Source organism: Oryctolagus cuniculus, chromosome 1 (assembly GCF_051225735.1).
Source record: "Oryctolagus cuniculus isolate XC-2025 breed Fujian yellow rabbit chromosome 1, ASM5122573v1, whole genome shotgun sequence".
In the NCBI taxonomy this organism is placed as follows: domain Eukaryota; kingdom Metazoa; phylum Chordata; class Mammalia; order Lagomorpha; family Leporidae; genus Oryctolagus; species Oryctolagus cuniculus.
In genome coordinates this window covers 200,179,883-200,199,013 of record NC_142867.1, presented here as the reverse complement: position 1 = coordinate 200,199,013, position 19,131 = coordinate 200,179,883, and the positions used below count along the sequence as shown (strand labels likewise).

At 40.3% G+C, this 19,131-nt stretch overlaps 1 protein-coding gene and 1 pseudogene across 19 annotated transcripts in view; one reads left to right on the top strand and one right to left on the bottom strand.

The window, feature by feature from the left end:
* The window catches only part of ZCCHC7 (zinc finger CCHC-type containing 7), a 268,423-nt gene that overhangs the window by 179,632 nt on the left and 69,660 nt on the right, over nucleotides 1–19,131 (bottom strand). The window contains exon 2 of one of the 18 annotated variants that reach the window (XM_089318450.1): nucleotides 3,487–3,624. The exons of the other annotated variants lie outside the window; for them this stretch is intronic. Within the exon in view, the coding sequence (XP_089174576.1) occupies nucleotides 3,487–3,499 (13 nt within the window). The 5' untranslated portion in view covers nucleotides 3,500–3,624. The remainder of the gene's footprint in view (nucleotides 1–3,486; nucleotides 3,625–19,131) is intronic. 18 annotated transcript variants of the gene reach the window in all.
* On the top strand, nucleotides 13,683–18,884 carry LOC149128812 (polypeptide N-acetylgalactosaminyltransferase 1 pseudogene; annotated as a pseudogene). Its single transcript, XR_016224342.1, has one exon. The product of XR_016224342.1 is annotated as a polypeptide N-acetylgalactosaminyltransferase 1 pseudogene (transcript).

Sequence of the window (19,131 nt, the reverse complement as noted above, 5' to 3'; positions counted from 1 at the left end):
GGCTCACTAGGCTAATCCTCCGCCTTGTGGCGCCGGCACACTGGGTACTAGTCCCAGTTGGGGCACCGGATTCTGTCCCGGTTGCTCCTCTTCCAGTCCAGCTCTCTGCTGTGGCCAGGGAAGGCAGTGGAGGATGGCCCAAGGGCTTGGGCCCTGCACCCGCATTGGGGACCAGGAGGAAGCACCTGGCTCCTGGCTTTGGATCGGCGCAGCGTGCCGGCTGTAGCGACCATCTCGGGGGTGAACCAACGGAAAAGGAAAACCTTTCTCTTTGTCTCTCTAACTCTGCCTGTCAAAAAAAAACAAACTGATCCAACAAAACAAGAGTAATATTCCTCTATGTGTTCAAATGGCACTATGGTACAGATGACAAATACAGGTAGGATTGCATTTATATAATATTTTGGGGCATTCCTCAATACATCTACAGACATATGAAAATTTAATCCTAAATACAAGATCAGAGTACTTAGTTATGTGGCATAGGCATGTAAATACCAGATGGTTTCAAAGAACAGTATCAGTGTCAGCTTGGTCCTGCAAGTCATAATGAATAGCAGCAGAAAAGGGCCAGGCATTCAATTCAAATCCTGCATTTAAAGATGGAGAAATAAGGTCACAGAAAGTCATACCAGAAGAGCTTCATTGAACAGATAATCTCAGGTGAATGCAGACAGATCTAGACTGATGAGGCAGGAGGGCATATAGCTGCTATGTATCAGGGACCATGCTATGTGGCCTTTATAGATTTTTATCTACTCCTAATAAATAACCTTTATATTAGCATACCCACTTCATACAGCAGAGAAATTGAGGCTCATAGTGTTGAAATTGAAATAGAAACCTCAGCTTTTTCTGAATGCAAAGCCTATACTCTTATTTTTTAGGTTTGTTTTCCATCCACCGGTTTACTCTCCAGATGCCTGCAACAACTAGGACTGGGGAACACTGAAGCCAAGAGCCAGTTATTCCATGTGAGTCTCCCATGCAGCAGGTAGGAAATCAAGTACTGGGGTCATCATATGCTGCCTTCCTAGGCACATTAGCAGGAAACTGGATTGCAAATAGAGGCAGGACTTAATTCCTGGCACTCCCAAATGGGATGTAGGAATCTCAAGTGCCAAATGCACAGCACCACAATGACTGTACCAGTCTATACCTTTTCTATATGCTGTCTACTCTTGAACTGGCCTTGGGCCCTTAAAAAACATTTCAATTCTCATGTCCTATCATTATCACTCTCCTAAAGTGATGCTACCAAAATAAAAATCAGCAGGGTAACTGTTGTGGTGCAGTGGGGTAAGCTGCTGCTTGGGATGCCTGCAACCCATATGAGAGTGCTTGGGATCAAATCCTGTTTCTGCTTCCTATTCAGCTTTCCTCACCCACCTGGGAAGCAGGTTTCTGCCACCCATGTTGGAAACTCATACGGAATTCCTATTTTTGGCTTTGGCCCAGCCTAGCCCTGGAGGATAAAAGCTAATTTTCTGTCATTGTGTCATTCTGCCTTTCAAATAATTTATGTATATAGATAGACAGACATGTTAACTGATATTTCTGACACAGATTTACATGAAACTACCAGTCTCTTTTTAAAGTGAGACTGGTGTTATTGTCACACTGTCATCAGTTTACTAAGTCTGACTACCTACTAATATTATTTATCAATGCAAACTAAATAAATTGTATCCCTAAACTGCCAAATAAATATATGCCCTTCTGAAAGGGAGAAATCCAATACGACATGTCTAGGAAATACCTGGCACAAAAGCTACTGAGTTACCTGGGTGCCTCTCTGAAAAATGGTTATTCAGATGACTGGCTTCCATGAAATAACTTATCCACCGGCTTGTCTGAAGCAAAAACGAGGGAATTATTCTGCTCTACTGTTACCAGAAAAGGTAGTCATGTATCTACCAGGGAAAAAGAAGCCCTTAACCAGAATTTTAAGAATAGCAGTAGGGGCTGGCGCTGTGGCGCAGCAGGTTAAAGCCCTGGCCTGAAGCACAGCATCCCATATGGGCGCCAGTTCAAGTCCCGGCTGCTTCTCTTCCTATCCAGCTCTCTGCTATGGCCTGGGAAAGCAGTAAAAGATGGTCCAAGTTATTGGGCCCCTGCACCCGCGTGCGAAACCTGGAAGAAACTCCTGGCTCCTGATCGGCTCAGTTATAGCTGTCACAGCCATCTGGGGAGTGAACCAGTGGGTGGAAGATCTCTCTCTCTCTGTAACTCTTTCAAATAAATCTTAAAAAAAAAAAATAGTGGTATGGAGTAATAGAGAATAATTGTTTGGGGTGGCTGGGAAATTAGAAATTAAGAGGTTGCTGGGTAATGTGTATCAGCGATTTGTAAAGTAGGCTTTGAAAACCAGAGACTTCCTAAATATACATCCTGTTTTTTTGTCCAACCCTCAGAGAACATAACTACATAAAATATAGATAAACATTTTTAAATGTCATTCAGGAATATGCCGATTCACAAATGGCTTGAAGGGTAGGAAATATCAAAAGTTTCAGACAGGATGGAAATGAACATCCTGCACAGAGAGAAAGGCAAGACAAAATAAAGAAACTGGAAGAATTTGGGAATCTGGGGCAATGAGTGTTTTGGTTGACTGGGTATTAGACACTCGGTTTTGAATGCCAATCTGAGCAGTAGGAAAATGAGCAGAATATAAAATGGATTTATAGCATAGAGAAACTAAGCAAAAAGACTAGAAAAGTTAACTCAACAAAACCCTACTAAGTGCTGTGTGCCAATCATTTTCCTAGCTGTCAAAGAAATGAAAGTTTCTGGCAATCCCTACACTCAAGAACTTAAAATCTAATGGTACTAATATGCATAATTACATTATATAACTGTCATATATATCTGATATAATAATATAAACCAAATACTAACCATCAATACAAAAATTATTCAGTGAGTAGGGTTGGAAAAGATCTTCCAGAAGGTCTTACAAAAGATCTTACATCTGAATCATTCCTTAAAAATTTGTTCAGAGACAGGGGGATGGTTAGGGAAGCAATGAGGCTTGATTTGGGGAGATCCTGTGAGGTGGGAAAACAAGAAGGACACACTAAACAAGCAATAAATCATGCATTCTAAAAAAAGAAAAATGAGTAACAACCAACAATTCCACTCCTAGGAATATACCCAAAAGAATTAAAAACAAATATCAATGAAAAACCTATACACAAATGTCCTCAGCAGCATTACTTCTAATAGCCAAAAAGTAAAAACAACCCAAATATTCATCAACTGACGAATGGATGAACAAAAGTACTATATCTATTATGTATACAATGGGGTATTATTTAGTCATCAAGAACTGCATTATGTTCTGATCCATGCTGTGTTACCCATGAACCCTGAAAACACTGTAAGTCAAAGAAGCTAGTCACAAACAACCACATATTATGTCAGAATTGGCAAATCTATAAAGAGAAAAATAAGCAGGTTAAAACCAGAACTTGCCAGGCTTACGTTGGAGCACCATGGATTAAGCAGCTGCTGCGATGCCAGCATCCCATCCATTTCAAGTCCCAGCAGCCCCACTTCTCATCGAGCTCCCTGCTAATGTGCCTGGGAAGGCAGCAGAGGATGGCTCAAGTACTTGGGCCCCTGCAACCACATGGGAGACCCAGATGAAAGTCTATACCCAAGCATCTCAGTAGAGTTCACCCCTGGTACTACGCATATAGTGAATGCTCAATGACTATTTGTTGATTGGTAATGCGTATAAAATTATATATGGAACAGAAAATTCAACAACATAAACAGCTCTGATAAGTACAAAATTTGTTATATTTATTTTTACATATTTTGGGGAGGGAGGTAGGGAGGGAGGGGGGAGGGAGGAGAGAGAGAGAGAGAGAGAGAGAGAAACATTCCCATATCAGCTGGTTCACGTCTCAAATATTCTCAAATGCCTACAACTGCAGCGCTTGAGCCTGGGCTGAAACTGGGAGCTAGGAATTCAATTCAGGTCTAACACATAGGTGGCACTGCTGCTGCTCCCAGGGTCTGCAGGAAGGTAGAGTCAGGAGTAGGGTTAAGAGATTGAACCCAGGCACTCTGATGGGAGACACAGCATCTTAACCATTAGGCTAAAAGCCTGCCCCAGTGCAAGATTTAAAACATGTTACAAAATTTTTCTTTAGGCTTAGATTATGGCAGATTGTAGTTACTCATCAGAAAATTTCCTTTTATCCAATCATTTAAACTAACAAATTTAAAGAATGTTTTCCATAAAACATGTGACAATTATTCCTGAGAAGGAAGACTTTCTGAATACATTTTTGTCTTGTCAGATGTCAAAATACAGAAAAATTATCTATTTTAACAAGATAATTAGTCAATAAAAAGAATTTCACTGAAACAATCAGAAAAATTTTAAAGTTATAATTCCTTTCTGAAACTATCTCAATTATTAATTACTCAACTACTTAATTATTAATTACAATTATAACTTACTAAACAACTTTATTAGAAAATGTTTCTCTGACTTAAATGCATTTTTAATATGTGGATAATATAAAGACACAGCTTTCAATTCATGATTAAACACTGTGAATTGAAAAAAAATTTCACTTTCACTGAAATCAAGTCAATGATACATTATGCAAAAGCATATGTTCATCCCAACAAATAAATTCTCATTTGTGAAAGTTTCTATTTGAGGCTAAAATCCTAAAATAGTCCCTAAGATGCACCGCAATTCAGCTGCTAAGTAAAAGCTAAGTAATGCTTCCCATGACTAAATGGATTAATTCTTTAGCCCAAACACAATTACTGTTCTCCACACTGTTCCATTGAACATCTAAATAAGCATCCCAAAGCTCATTTCATTCAAAGAAAAGATTCAAACCAAAGAATAATCCCAATGTATGAAGTTTAAATTTTGTGTAAACTTTTTTGAAAAAGAGAAAAATCTGTAAGTGGTAATCAGGAAAAGAAATGAGTCATTTTAGACAGGTGTTGGGGATGACATCTATTGACTAAAAGATATCTTTGTTGAAGGAGTGCTATACAGATTCCAGGAGATGTCTTTTTCTGAAATCAACTAATTTTTCTTAGTTCTTCAAATCGAACTTTTCTATAGCATATACATATGCATGCACACATGCGTAAACACATACACACACAAGCAGTGAAAATAATTATTTGAGAAACAATCTATTACATGAAAAGAAACACACGAATTTCCTCTGTTCTTTTTCTTTGAAATTTTTCAACTTCAGCCATGTGTGAAGAGTACTTTCTTATGACCATGTTCACTAAACATTTTAGTGTCAAAATAGTTCTAAATTTCAAAAATATGTTACAATATATACCTGATCAAAAGAATATGGCAGGGTTCATTAATGGATAGTGAGGAAAATGAACTGTTTTGAAATAATTCTCTGGCTGAAGGGGTAAAACCAAAGAAAACAAATAATCAAGTTATTTAGCTTTGTTCCCCTAATGAAAGCTGAAATAATAGTAGGGCTTCCTTGCACTGTTGGAAACTTGACTGCTGCAAAGGGGAAGGTGAAATGTTTTCTTCCTTTCGGCAGAAATGAAAATAAAATGTAAAATTTCTACCTAGTTTTGATTCATGCTTGTGTTCATTAACAAGGTGTTAAACAGCCTGAACCTCACCTTTAGCAATTGCAGGTGTAATCGGATTAATTTAAATGGGTTATTAATGCCCTCTGGAATTCTAATCAGCCAGAGGGACAGGTGAAGCAGATAGCTTGGGGAGTGGGCTGTTATTCTCACTGAGTTCTACTCTCACATTAGCACCCCAAAATAATTCCTACCCACCCATTTTAGAAGTGGGGGGATGGTGGTGAAGAAATTGAAGAAATATGGTAATAAAAACACAAAGGATAGAAAGATAAGAAATAAGGGAAGAGAAAAAATTTAAGAAGTTTTTTCAATATAATTTTATATTGTACTGGTGCAAAAAAGAGAGAGAGAGAGAAACCTAATGCATTTCTAATAAGTACAACAAACAGAAAGCACTTGTCAGAAAAGAGCTGTTAAGCCATATGAATTGGAACCTTACTTACGACAGTTAGAAAGACATAAAAGTAAGAGAAAAATTACTTTTTCCTTGGGAAAAAATTTCTTTACTCTGCTTACCTGAAAAACTTCTTCCCTAAATTTGTTTTACAGACAATACACTGAATGTACCCACAAATAGGCCAGTTTCCTTATATGAGTTCTGACACAAGCATTCTTAAACATGAGACATTGGGGAGGGCATTTAGCGCAATGGTTAGGATTCTGCCAGGGATGCTCACATCCCATATTGGGGTATCTTTGGGAGTCTCCAGCTCCACTTCTGATCCATCATCCTGCTAATGTGCACCCTGGGAGGCAGCAAGTGATGGCATCAAAAACTTGGATCCCTGTCACCATTTGGGAGGCCCAAACCGAGTCCTGGGCTCCTGGCTTCTACCTGGACCAGCTCTGGTTGTTGTGGACATTCGGGGAGTGAATCTAAAAGATCTTTCTCTCTCTCTCATTTGCCTTTTTTTTTTTTTTTTAAGATTTATTTATTTATTTATTTGAAACGTAGAGGTACAGAGAGAGAAGGAGAGGCAGAGAGAGAGAGAGAGAGAGAGAGAGAGAGAGAGAGAGAGAAAGTCTTCATCTGCTGGTTCACTCCTCAATTGATCTCAACAGCTGGAGCTCTGCCGATCCAAAGCCAGGGCCCAGGAGCTTCTTCCAGGTCTCCCACCGGGTGTAGGGGCCCAAGGATTTGGGCCATTTTTTACTGCTTTCCCAGGCCATAGCAGGGAGCTAGACTGGAAAAAGAGCAGCCAGGACTTGAACTGGCGACCATATGGGATGCCAGCGCTGCAGGTTGGGACTTTAACTCACTGTACCACAGCACCAGCCCCCAATTTTTTAAAAAAAGTTATACAAAAAGGGGACATCATTAAAAAAAAAAAAAACACACACACACACAACACATGAAATCAAAGAGTGAGGGAAAACTCACAACTGCTTCACTTGTTTTAAACTTCTGATTTCAAAAATATATCAGGAAATGATCCATTTCCAAATAAGATAGAATAATTGCATTCCACCCTACCTTTTCCACTGAATATTGGTATAAAACCCGGATAGAATGCATAATACAAGCACAGGCATTTGGTGCAGTGGTTAAGACCCAGTTAGAATAGTGGCATCCTATATATTGGAAGTTGCAGCTCCACTTCCAACCCATCTTCTTGCTAATTGCGCACTCTAGGAAGCAGTGATGAGGGCTCAAGTGCTTGGGTCCCTGACATCCATGTGGGAGACCTGGACTGAGTTCTGGGTTCCTGGCTTTAGCCTGTCACAGTACCAGCTGTTGAAGGTATTTGGGGGAGTGGACCAGAGAATGGGAGCTCACTCTCTCTCTCTGCTTCTCTGCCTTTCAGATAAAATGAAAATAAATGAATAAAAAATTGAAAAGAATGCATGAAACAGCTTTTGAAGGCAGATTAGGAAAAATCAGAATTCAAATTACCATCAAATTGGTGGCAAGTTCACCACTTTCCCCCTTTCACATCTCTTGTCTAAACTCAACACAACATAAACCTGGAATGGGCACTCGGGGACAGATGAGAACACCAGGAAAAGCCTTTTAGTTCTGGCTAAAGGAGCAGAAAAGAAATCTCTTAATGCTCAAGTGAGTAGAAGAAATTTCTCAGCGGTTTTTTTTTTTTCTCCTTTTCAATATTCTCTTATATTCCACTCCCCAACCAAACTTGTAATGATGGAAAGACAGTGACTGCAGCAGTGGGAGTCTAAAATTGAAAAGGAAAAATCTTCCTCTTCAAGAGTATGACACAAATTGTTTTTCTTTCCTCTCTTCTGCTACTTGGCCATAAATGTAGGCACAGTTTCAAGACGTGTACAGAAGAGGGTAGCTACAGCTCCAGCTCTATGCTAAAGACTCAAAAAGGGAGGCCCAGGCCACCAAAAAGTAGTAAGGAGAACACGAAGAGGGAAAGCACAGGAAAGTGGTACCCATAAATTTGTTTATAAACTCACAAGTTCACATTCCTCCACCAAGCTGTGGATGCATACTACTACTAACACAACATTCACAGACTTCAAGACTTGAACTATGAGCTAGACAACTACCCAATTCCCAAGAGGCCAGTGCTTGGCACACATGGAGGTAAGATGTGACTAGAACTGCAAAGCTTTCATTAATGGATCTGGCACTGGAGCAACAATTTACAGGATGCTGAAATCAACCAGAATAATGGCCATTAAACAAAAATAGCAACATTCGCCATAGGATTTAACCAAGGCAAAGTTTCATAATATTTAAATTGTCAAGGATACAGTCCAAAATAATTTGACTCATGAACAATCAAGAAAATCTCAATTTATGAGAAAAGAGAATTAACAAATGTCAACACTGAAACAACACAGATGATGTATTTATCCAACAAGAACACACACACTGAAAATGAATGGAGGCCGGCGCCGCGGCTCACTAGGCTAATCCTCCGCCTAGCGGCGCCGGCACACCGGGTTCTAGTCCCAGTCGGGGCGCCGGATTCTGTCCCGGTTGCCCCTCTTCCAGGCCAGCCCTCTGCTGTGGCCAAGGAGTGCAGTGGAGGATGGCCCAGGTGCTTGGGCCCTGCACCCCATGGGAGACCAGGAAAAGCACCTGGCTCCTGGCTCCTGCCATCGGATCAGCGCGGTGCGCCGGCCGCAGCGCGCCGGCCGCAGCGGCCATTGGAGGGTGAACCAACGGCAAAAGGAAGACCTTTCTCTCTGTCTCTCTCTCTCTCACTGTCCACTCTGCCTATCCAAAAAAAAAAAAAAAAAAAAAGGAAAGTTTCTTAAGAAAAAAATAGAAAATAAAATGAAGATCAAATGGAAGGCAGCAGAAGATGGGCTAAGTACGTGGGCTCCTGCTATCCTTAACCAGCACCAGATGAAGTTCCTGGCTTCTGCTGGCCCAGCCCTAGCAATTGTAGCCATTTAGGGAGTAAACCAACAGATGGAAGATCTGTTTCACCCTGGCTCTCTCTAACTCTGCTATCAAACTAAATAGGGAAGAGGGAGCGGGAGGGGAAGAGGAAGGCGGAAGAGAGAAGGGGAAAAAGTAGGGGGAAAGAGGAGACTGAGGGAAGAGAACGGCAAAGGGGAAGGGAAGGGAAATAGAAGGGAAGGAAAGGAGATAAATCTCCTTGGTCAGGCACAATAGTTGAACAAATATGATAGAGGATGAGTCAGTAAGCTTGAAGATTGATTAATAAAAAGTACAGAAATCAGAAAAAAAAGTGGTTAAAAAATAAGAACAAAACCCCAGAAACGTATGGGACAATAGTGGGTTAAATCCTTAAAAAAAAAAAAAAAAAGAGGAGGAGGAGCAGGAAGGGGGGGAGGGAGGAAAGGAGGAAGGGAGGGAGGGAAGGAGGGAGGGAAAAGGAAATGGAAGAAACAAAGAAAAGAAAAGAATCATTTATTCTTGGCCTGAGGAAAAGCCTATCTTTATATCTGTAAATATTCTTTTTTTTAAAGAATCATTTATTTATTTAAAAGGCAGAGATACAGAGAGAGAAGGAGAGAGACATACATTGATCTTCTACCTGCTGTTTCACTCCCCAAATGGACATGATGGCTGGGGCTGAGCCAGACCGAAGCCAGGAGTTAGGAGCTTCTTCCATGTCTCCCCTGTGGGTGTAGGGGCCCAAGGACTTGAGCCATCTTCTGCTGCTTTCCCCAGGAACACCATTAGGGAGCTAGATCAGAAGTCAAGCAGCTGGGACTGAAACTAACATCCATATGGGATGCTGGCACTGTAGGCAGAGGCTTAACCTTCTATGCCACAGTGCTGGCCCCCAATCTGTAAATATTCTAAGTCTGTAGATTTTATTTACTTTTAAGTAAGAAGCATGATATTCAATATACTAACATATCTTTTAAATTAAAAAAAAAACATTCTGACATATAAAAACTACATATTTATGGGGTACTATGTGATGTTCTGATATATTTACACATGGTATAATGCTCAATCAGGGTAAATATATTTCCTTAAACATTCAATACTTTCTGGTGCTGACAACATTCAAAATCCTATCTTCCACTTTCAGGTTTTTTGGTTTTTTTAAAATAAAGAAGTACAAAGTATATTAACAAAATCTATAGTCACAACTAATACATTCTTAAAAGCAGGCAAACCTCAGTGACTGCCAACTGTCCTTGATGTGTTTGTAATACCCTAAAGATTGAACAGTATAATGTCATAAATCCTATTACAGTATATAATCTCTAAATTACATTCAAGGGGATAAAAACATACAGCATATTAATGAAGTTTACATTTTCATAACAGATTCACATTGAATGTGGGAATCCAGTAACTTTGGATAAAAGTTTATGAAATTCTTTCATAGTTATTAAATAAAATATATTCTTCTCATCCTTGAATCAGTTATTTTGAAAATGTTGAAGCTTAGAAGTAGATTAACCTCTTCCACATTTCCTGCCTCAAATTTTTTTCAAAGGAACCTTTTTTTTTATTAAGATTTATTTATTTATTTGAAAGTCAGAGTCACAGAGAGAGAGAAGGAGAAGCAGAGGGAGAGGTCTTCCATCCACTGGTTCACTCCCCAAGTGATCAACTGCAGCTACAAGGAACCTCCAAGCCTCAGAAGGAATTAACTCTGCCAACACACTCTGGCCTCCAAGTCTATGAATCAATATTTTTTTATGGTTTTTCTTTTTTAAAGAAAAATTTGGTTTATTTGAAAGGCAGAGTTAGAGAGAAAGAGAGGGAAGGAAGAGAGAGAAATCTTCTCCCTGCTAGTTGACTCCTCAAATGGCCAGAAAGGCTGGGGCTACACCAAGGTGAGGCCAGGAGCCTTGAACTCCATCCAGGTCTTTCATGTTGGTGACAGTGGCCCAAGCATTTGGGTCATCTCCTGCTCCCTTCCCAGGCACATCAGCAGGGAGCTGGATTGGACTCGAACCCATCCATACCCACAAAGGGATGGTGGTATTGCAAGGCAGCAGCTTAACTTGCTATACACAGTGCCAGTCCCAAAATTTTTGCTGTTTTAAGCTACGAAGTTTGTAGTAATTTGTTACAGCACTCCCAGTTAACAAATCTACCCTTAAGCCAAGTAGGAAACAACAGTTTACATTTCCATGCAAAATAATATACTAATATGCTTATTTAAAGGCTCCAAATTATAACATAATGTTCCACATCAGATTAAATGAAATATTCCAAATCAGAGATTTTTGCCAAACAAATTTCCAAATGAATGTGAATGCCCAAGTACCAACTTGTAAGGGATAGTAAGTGACCACAGCCTGAACATTAAAGAAAAAGGTCTTTTTAAGAATGGAAGTTATAGTACGGGATTTTTAAAAAAGATGTATTTTTTTTTTTTTATTTGAAAGAATGACGGAGAGGGAGAGACAGAAGGAGAGATCTTCCATCTGATGGTTCATTCCCCAAATGCCCACAACAATCAAGGCTGGTACAGGGCAAAACCAGGAGCCAGAAATTCCATCTGAGTCTCCCATGCAGGTGGCAGAAACTTAGGTCACCATCCACTGCCTCCCAGGTTCATTAACAGAGGTGGATTTGAAGTGGAGTAATCAAGACTTAAACTGAGGCAGAAATTTCATCCGTGTATCCCATGTGGGTGGCAGGAATTCAAGTACTTGGGTGACCACCCACTGCCTCCCAGGCATGTTAGCAGAGAGCTGGATTGGAAGTGGAATAGCCAGGACTCACACTGGCACTTTGATATGAAATGAGGGCTTCCCAAGCAGTGGTTTTACTTTTGGAGCCATAAAGCCCACCACAGTAAAAAACACTGCCTACTTATACATGTCTGTCAAAATGTCTAGAAACTTTCAGTGTTGTCTCTGTCAGCTGCTTCCCAAAGTATAGGCAAATAAATATTATGCTGTTTTAAAAGTCTAGGGCAAGGGGACAACTCATGCTAAGGGGGGGGGGGAAAGACCCAGCAGGATGCCACCAATAAGCACAGGGAGATCCATTAATCAAATATACTGAAATACAAGATTCACAAGGAGTCCTCTATAGAAAACCACTAACCTGAAATACAAGTCGGAAACAATCCAAAGAAGTCCTATGTCATTCCAAAATATGAATCCTTATGTTTTTACGATCATTTAGAATGAAGTTTAGAGAAATACTCATATGTAAAAATAATACCTTTCAGAAGTTAGAACAGACTCATCTTTCCAAGTAGAGAGAGATGAAGGAGGGAGGGAAGATAGGAAGACATGCAAGCAACTGCTTCCCAATAAGTATACCTGGACAAACTACTAACAACATCAGTCCAGCCCAAACGCATATTAAGGTTTTCACACAGAAACAAAAGGGAGGTTAAAACTCAGGTAATAAAATAGCCTTTTACCAGCTAAAAGACAATCAAAGGGAACTTGCATTCTCTCTTAGACTTGCAAGTAAAAGTAACATTTCTTTCAAAGTATCAAGAGATGGATACACACACAATTCAGTTAAGTAATCATGACTCTACCACCTACATCTCTGACCCCTAAAAACAAAACAAAAACCTGGGCAAACTGGCACTCAGAATCAAATTCTCCCAGTTTGCAAGAAATAGAGGGGAAAAATGAAGTGTTAAATATAATTTTAAGGGTGGTATTAATGGGGCCGGCACTGCGGCTCACTAGGCTAATCCTCCGCCTTGTGGCACCGGCACACCGGGTACTAGTCCAGGTCGGGGCGCCGGATTCTGTCCTGGTTGCCCCTCTTCCAGGCCAGCTCTCTGCTGTGGCCAGGGAGTGCAGTAGAGGATGGCCCAAGTACTTGGGCCCTGCACCCCATGGGAAACCAGGATAAGTAACTGGCTCCTGCCATCGGATTAGCGTGGTGTGCCGGCCGCGGCGGCCATTGGAGGGTGAACCAAGGCAAAAAAGGAAGACCTTTCTGTCTCTCTCTCTCACTGTCCACTCTGCCTGTCAAAAAAATTAAAAAAGGGGGGGGGGCTATTAACAAAACCCAGAATATGAGACAAAACACAGTTTCTTCAACAAATATTTTCCAAAGTAGAGGAGAAAAGAAACAATAGAAAAAGGAAGCCTACAGATATTAACAAATTGTAATGTATAATCTTTACTTGGATTCTGATTTGAACCATAAAAAATAAACTACATAAATTTTAAGCAGAAACTAGCTATTTGATAATAATGAAGAATTATAATTTCTATGTGTGAAACAGTAGCTTAAATTCTTTTAGATAAAAATACTAACAAGTGAAATAATAATTGGAATCTGCTTTTATAATAATCCAGAAAAGAGAAGAAAAAGTGAGTAAGGACACAGATTAAACAAGATTAACCATGAGCTGTTTACCACTGATGCTGGGTGCTAGATACTCAGAAATTTATCAGATTATTTTCTGTATGTCTAAAGTTTAAAATATGTAATCATTCATGATTAACGCTTTTCTCTTTTTAATTTGACAGAGAAAGAGAGAAAGAGAAAACTCTTATCCACTGATTCATGATTCAACCCCCAAATGGTGTTGGATAGGCCAAAGCAGGGAGCCAAGAACTGATTCCAAGTCTCCCACATGGTGTCAAGAACCCAACTTCTTGCACCAATAATTAGCACTGCCTCCCAGGGTTTATATTATCACTAAGTTGGAATCCTGAATGGAGCTGGGATTCAAAACCAGACATTCTGATATGGAAAATGGGTACTTTAACCAGTGTAATCACTAGGCCTAATGTCTGTCCCTTTGTTTTTAATCACAGATTTTTCTTAGCCACATATAAGAAAATCTAGCAGCAACAGTAAGCAATAATAAGATCAGCACTAAATATTTAGGGTAGCTCTTTCCTTAGGCTCTGGTAACCAAAGGCAATATAAGAAATCACCATCTATTATTACTTTAATTGATCTCAAATATGAATCTACTGAAAATCTAACATGACACAGTTTTGATGCTAAAAGGTCATTAATAATGTTAAATCAATAAAGTATAATTTCATTCTCAAACAAAACACTGCTCAAAGTACTTGGCCTCAGCTTTTCCTCTAGCTTTAGTTTATTTTTCAAGGCAGAATTTCAGCTTACTTGAACCCAAGAGGTCTACTGTGCAAGATCATTCAATTTAATGCAAGAAATCCTTAACTTAACCCAGACATTTAATCAGCCCAAGAAATCTTCCTATAAATGTAGTATATACCAAGTAAACCCTTTAATACAAGATTCATACACCTTGGCAATAGGGTAGAATTTTAAACAAGTCTAAACACACTAGGGTTAAATCTAGGGGTCAGCATTGTGGCATAACAGGTAAAGCTGCCGCCTCCAGTGCAGCTCCCATATGGGCACCAGTTCGAGTTCCGGATGCTCCACTTCCAATCCAGCTCTCTGCTATGGTCTGGGAAAGCAATGGAAGATGGCCCAAGTCCTTGGGCCCCTGCACCCATGTGGGAGACCCAGAGGAGGCTCCTGGCTCCTGGCTTTGGATCAGTGCAGCTCCAGTCGTTGCGGCCAATATCTGATGGAAGACCTCTCTCTCTCTCTCTGCCTCTCTGTAACTCTGCCTTTCAAATAAATAAATCTCTAAAAAATCTAATCACCTTTTTTGGGGTACTGATACTATTCCTGAGGGATACCAAATATAAAATAAAACAACAACTCCTGAAAGAAAAGTGTCAGGGGACTCAGGATGAATGAGAGACCAGGCAAACAGAACAGGATCTTGCCAGGTTCCACCGGTAAAAAAAGAGAGCACTTTTTGTTCTCCCAGCTTTGGCATATTTTTAAAAATTCTTGTTCCTCTAATGCAAGTCAATAATGGGAATCTGGAAAACCGCCATTAAGGATTGAATAAAATTGAAAACTTAATCAGTGATCCAAGACATTTAGTCTGACTCTTCTGATGATGGAGACTAAGTTGATTCCTAGTCTTATCAATTCAGCTAACGTTATTACACAAAGTTGCTATATAATTAAGATTTGACACAAAAGCACTTAATAAGTGTTAGCTGAAACGATATGAACTACAGAAGACTTCTAAAATTCACAAAATAATAAATACAACACGAATGTGAAATTCAGGATAACAATTTGTGTTGAAAGACTCCTTTAGTACCTATTCTTATAATCAGAAAATAAACCTGAAATACACAATACATATTTGGAAATACACAATTACAACACAAAGCATATAATGCAATAAAAGTCTAATACCTCACTAATACTGTATAGGAAAAGAAGAAAGGTTCAAGGCAGGAGAAGGAATTGGACTTGAATTTACAAAACTACCAGAGGGTCAAAAGGAGACTAGAAGAGTAGAAGGCAATGCAGAGTACCAAGTTTTGTCATTTTAAGTGTGGGCTCTGGAGCAAGACTGTTAGAAGAATTCAAATCCTGAGTCTCCCACATAGTACTGATTCATTGGGTCATTGTGAAGATTAAATCAGTTAAGACATGTACAGCACTATTTGCTGTTAGTATCATAACTGTATTCCTACCTGCCTAGTAAACTACTGTTAGTGCGAATCTTACACAATTACTATATTTTTGTAGCTCAAATATTTTCTTTTTTTTTCTTTTTTATTTTTTGACAGGCAGAGTGGACAGTGAGAGAGAGAGACAGAGAGAAAGGTCTTCCTTGGCCATTGGTTCACCCTCCAGTGGCCGCCACGGCTGGCGCGCTGCAGCCGGCGCACCGCGCTGATCCGAAGGCAGGAGCCAGGTGCTTCTCCTGGTCTCCCATGGGGTGCAGGGCCCAAGCACTTGGGCCATCCTCCACTGCCTTCCTGGGCCACAGCAGAGAGCTGGCCTGGAAGAGGGGCAACCGGGACAGAATCTGGCGCCCCGACCGGGACTAGAACTCGGTGTGCCAGCGCCACAAGGCGGAGGATTAGCCCAGTGAGCCCCGGCGCCAGCTGGTCAAATACTTTCAACATCAACACTTTTCAAATGAATATTAAAGAAACGAGAGGGAGAAATATGTTGCTAAGAATGCTTACGGGCCGGTGCAGCGGCTCAGTTGGCTAATCCTCCACCTGCAGCACCGGCACCCAGGGTTCTTGTCCCATTTGGGGCCCCGGATTCTGTCCAGGTTGCTCCTCTTCCAGTCCAGCTCTCTGCTGTGGCCTGGGAAGGCTGTGGAGGATGGCCCAGGTCCTTGGGCCCTGCACCCGCATGGGAGACCAGGAGGAAGCACCTGGCTCCTGGCTTCAGATTGGCACAGCGCGCCAGCCATGGCGGCCATTTGGGGGTGAACCAATGGATAGGAAGACCTTTCTCTCTAAATTTGCCTGTCCCAAAAACAAACAAACAAACAAAAAAAACATGCTTACGGACTCTAAGCCCCTAAAAAGCTACAGTCGGGTCAGCATTGTGGTACACCGGGTTAAGCCATCGCCTGCTTCACCTGCATCCCATATGTGCTCCAGTTCAAGTCCCAAGAAAAGATGAAGGAGATGTTTAAAATCAATCAGTTCAATTTAATGGCAAGTGAGATGATTGCACTCAACAGATCTTTACCAGATGTTAGGCTAGAAGGGTGTAAAACAAAGGTGTATCCAGATAATCTTCCTACAACAAGTGTGGTGATTGTTTTCCACAATGAGGCTTGGAGCACACTTCTACGAACTGTTCATAGTGTCATTAATCGCTCACCAAGACACATGATAGAAGAAATTGTTCTAGTAGATGATGCCAGTTAAAGAGATTTTGTGAAAAGACCCCTAGAGAGTTATGTGAAAAAATTAAAAGTCCCAGTTCATGTAATTCGAATGGAACAACGTTCTGGACTGATCAGAGCTAGGTTAAAAGGAGCTGCTGTGTCAAAAGGCCAAGTGATCACCTTTTTGGATGCTCATTGTGAGTGCACAGTGGGGTGGCTGGAGCCTCTCTTAGCCAGGATCAAACATGACAGGAGAACAGTAGTCTGCCCTATCATTGATGTTATCAGCGATGATACTTTTGAATACATGGCAGGCTCTGATATGACCTATGGTGGGTTCAACTGGAAGCTCAATTTCCGCTGGTATCCTGTTCCCCAAAGAGAAATGGATAGAAGGAAAGGTGATCGAACTCTTCCTGTCAGAACACCTACAATGGCAGGAGGCCTTTTTTCAATAGACAGAGATTACTTTCAGGAAATTGGCACATATGATGCTGGAATGGATATTTGGGGAGGAGAAAGCCTAGAAATTTCCTTTAGGATTTGGCAGTGTGGAGGAACTTTGGAAATTGTTACATGCTCACATGTTGGACATGTGTTTCAGAAAGCTACACCTTACACGTTTCCAGGAGGCACGGGGCAGATTATCAATAAAAATAACAGACGACTTGCAGAAGTGTGGATGGATGAATTCAAGAATTTTTTCTATATAATCTCTCCAGGTGTTACAAAGGTAGATTATGGAGATATATCATCGAGACTTGGTCTGAGACACAAGCTACAGTGCAAACCTTTCTCTTGGTACCTAGAGAATATTTATCCTGATTCTCAAATTCCATGTCACTATTTCTCATTGGGAGAGATTCGAAATGTAGAAACAAATCAGTGTCTTGATAACATGGCCAGAAAAGAGAATGAAAAAGTTGGAATTTTTAATTGTCATGGTATGGGAGGTAATCAGGTTTTCTCGTATACTGCCAACAAAGAAATTAGAACAGATGACCTTTGCTTGGATGTTTCCAAACTTCATGGCCCAGTCACGATGCTCAAATGCCACCACCTAAAAGGCACCCAGCTCTGGGAGTATGACCCAGTGAAGTTAACCTTACGGCATGTGAACAGTAATCAGTGCCTGGACAAAGCCACCGAAGAGGATAGCCAGGTGCCCAGCATTAGAGACTGCAGTGGAAGCCGGTCACAGCAGTGGCTTCTTCGAAACGTCACACTTCCAGAAATATTCTGAGACCAAATTTACAAAAAAAGAAAAAATAATGAGACTGGGCTACCTCAGCATACATTTCTGCCACACTCTTCAAGTAGCAAAAAAAAAAAAAAAAAAAAAGGAAAAGTGCTTTCCTCTTCTGCAGGATGTAAGGTTTACCAGCCATTAAAACTTAGACTCTTCTAGCTTTTCACTAGCTGTGAACCAGCCTTCCTGTCCAAGGACGTGAAACTGCATAGTAGTGAGACTGTGCACACTGATGTTTACAAGGGTGAAAGAATCTTTCGTCAAGAGTCATGGTAAATATTCAGACAGTGAAACAGGCAACAAAATGCTTTCCGGAGAGCTACACCTTTTATGGTTTGCTTGCACAACTGTAATTTCTACTGACCATGCTGTCACATTGAAGAGATTTCCAAGATTTTTTTTCCTGATTAGAACTGGTAGCCAGTATATTAAATATTGATATAAAAATAAATGAAAATGAACTGGAAAAAAAAAAGAAATCTAAAAAAATGATGGCATAATTTCAAGATACTCTGATTTTCTACAAAGTTGTCTACACTTACCTTTTAAATTACTTTCATCCCTAATGGTTTTAAAAAGACACATGAAAACATAGAAGCAGAGGCAACCATAGTGGTACAGCGGGTTAAGCCATTATTTGGGATGCCTGAGACCTGTATCAGAGCACTGGTTCATGTCAGGGCTACTCCATTTCCACCCCAGCTTCCTGCTAAGGCAGCTGATGATGGCCCAAATAATTGACTCTCTGTCACCCATGCAAGAGACATGGATGAAGTTCTGGGTTCTTGGTTTTGGCTTCGCTCAGTCCTGGCTATTGTGGGCATTTGGGGAGTGAACCATGGATGGAAGATCCTTCTTTCTGCCTCTCACTCTCTGTCACTCTGCCTTTTAAATTTTAAATCTTTAAAACACACACACACAAAGCAAAATTATTCGTAAGAATATACCTGTATCATTAATAAAAAAAAAAAAAACAGTGCTACTGAGATTTTATAAGACATAGCTGTAACTTTTTAAGGCTGGCAAATTTCCTTCCAGCCCATTTCCCTATCCACAGTTTCAGTGCTTTAGCATCAGACCAAAGCCTAATACCAAAAAATAAAAAATAAAAAAATAAAAAAGACCAGTACTTCTGGCAATAATCTCTCTAAAAATCAACAAATTATATATTTTTACCTCATTTTAACTGTTATAATTCACATAAAATTTAAAAAA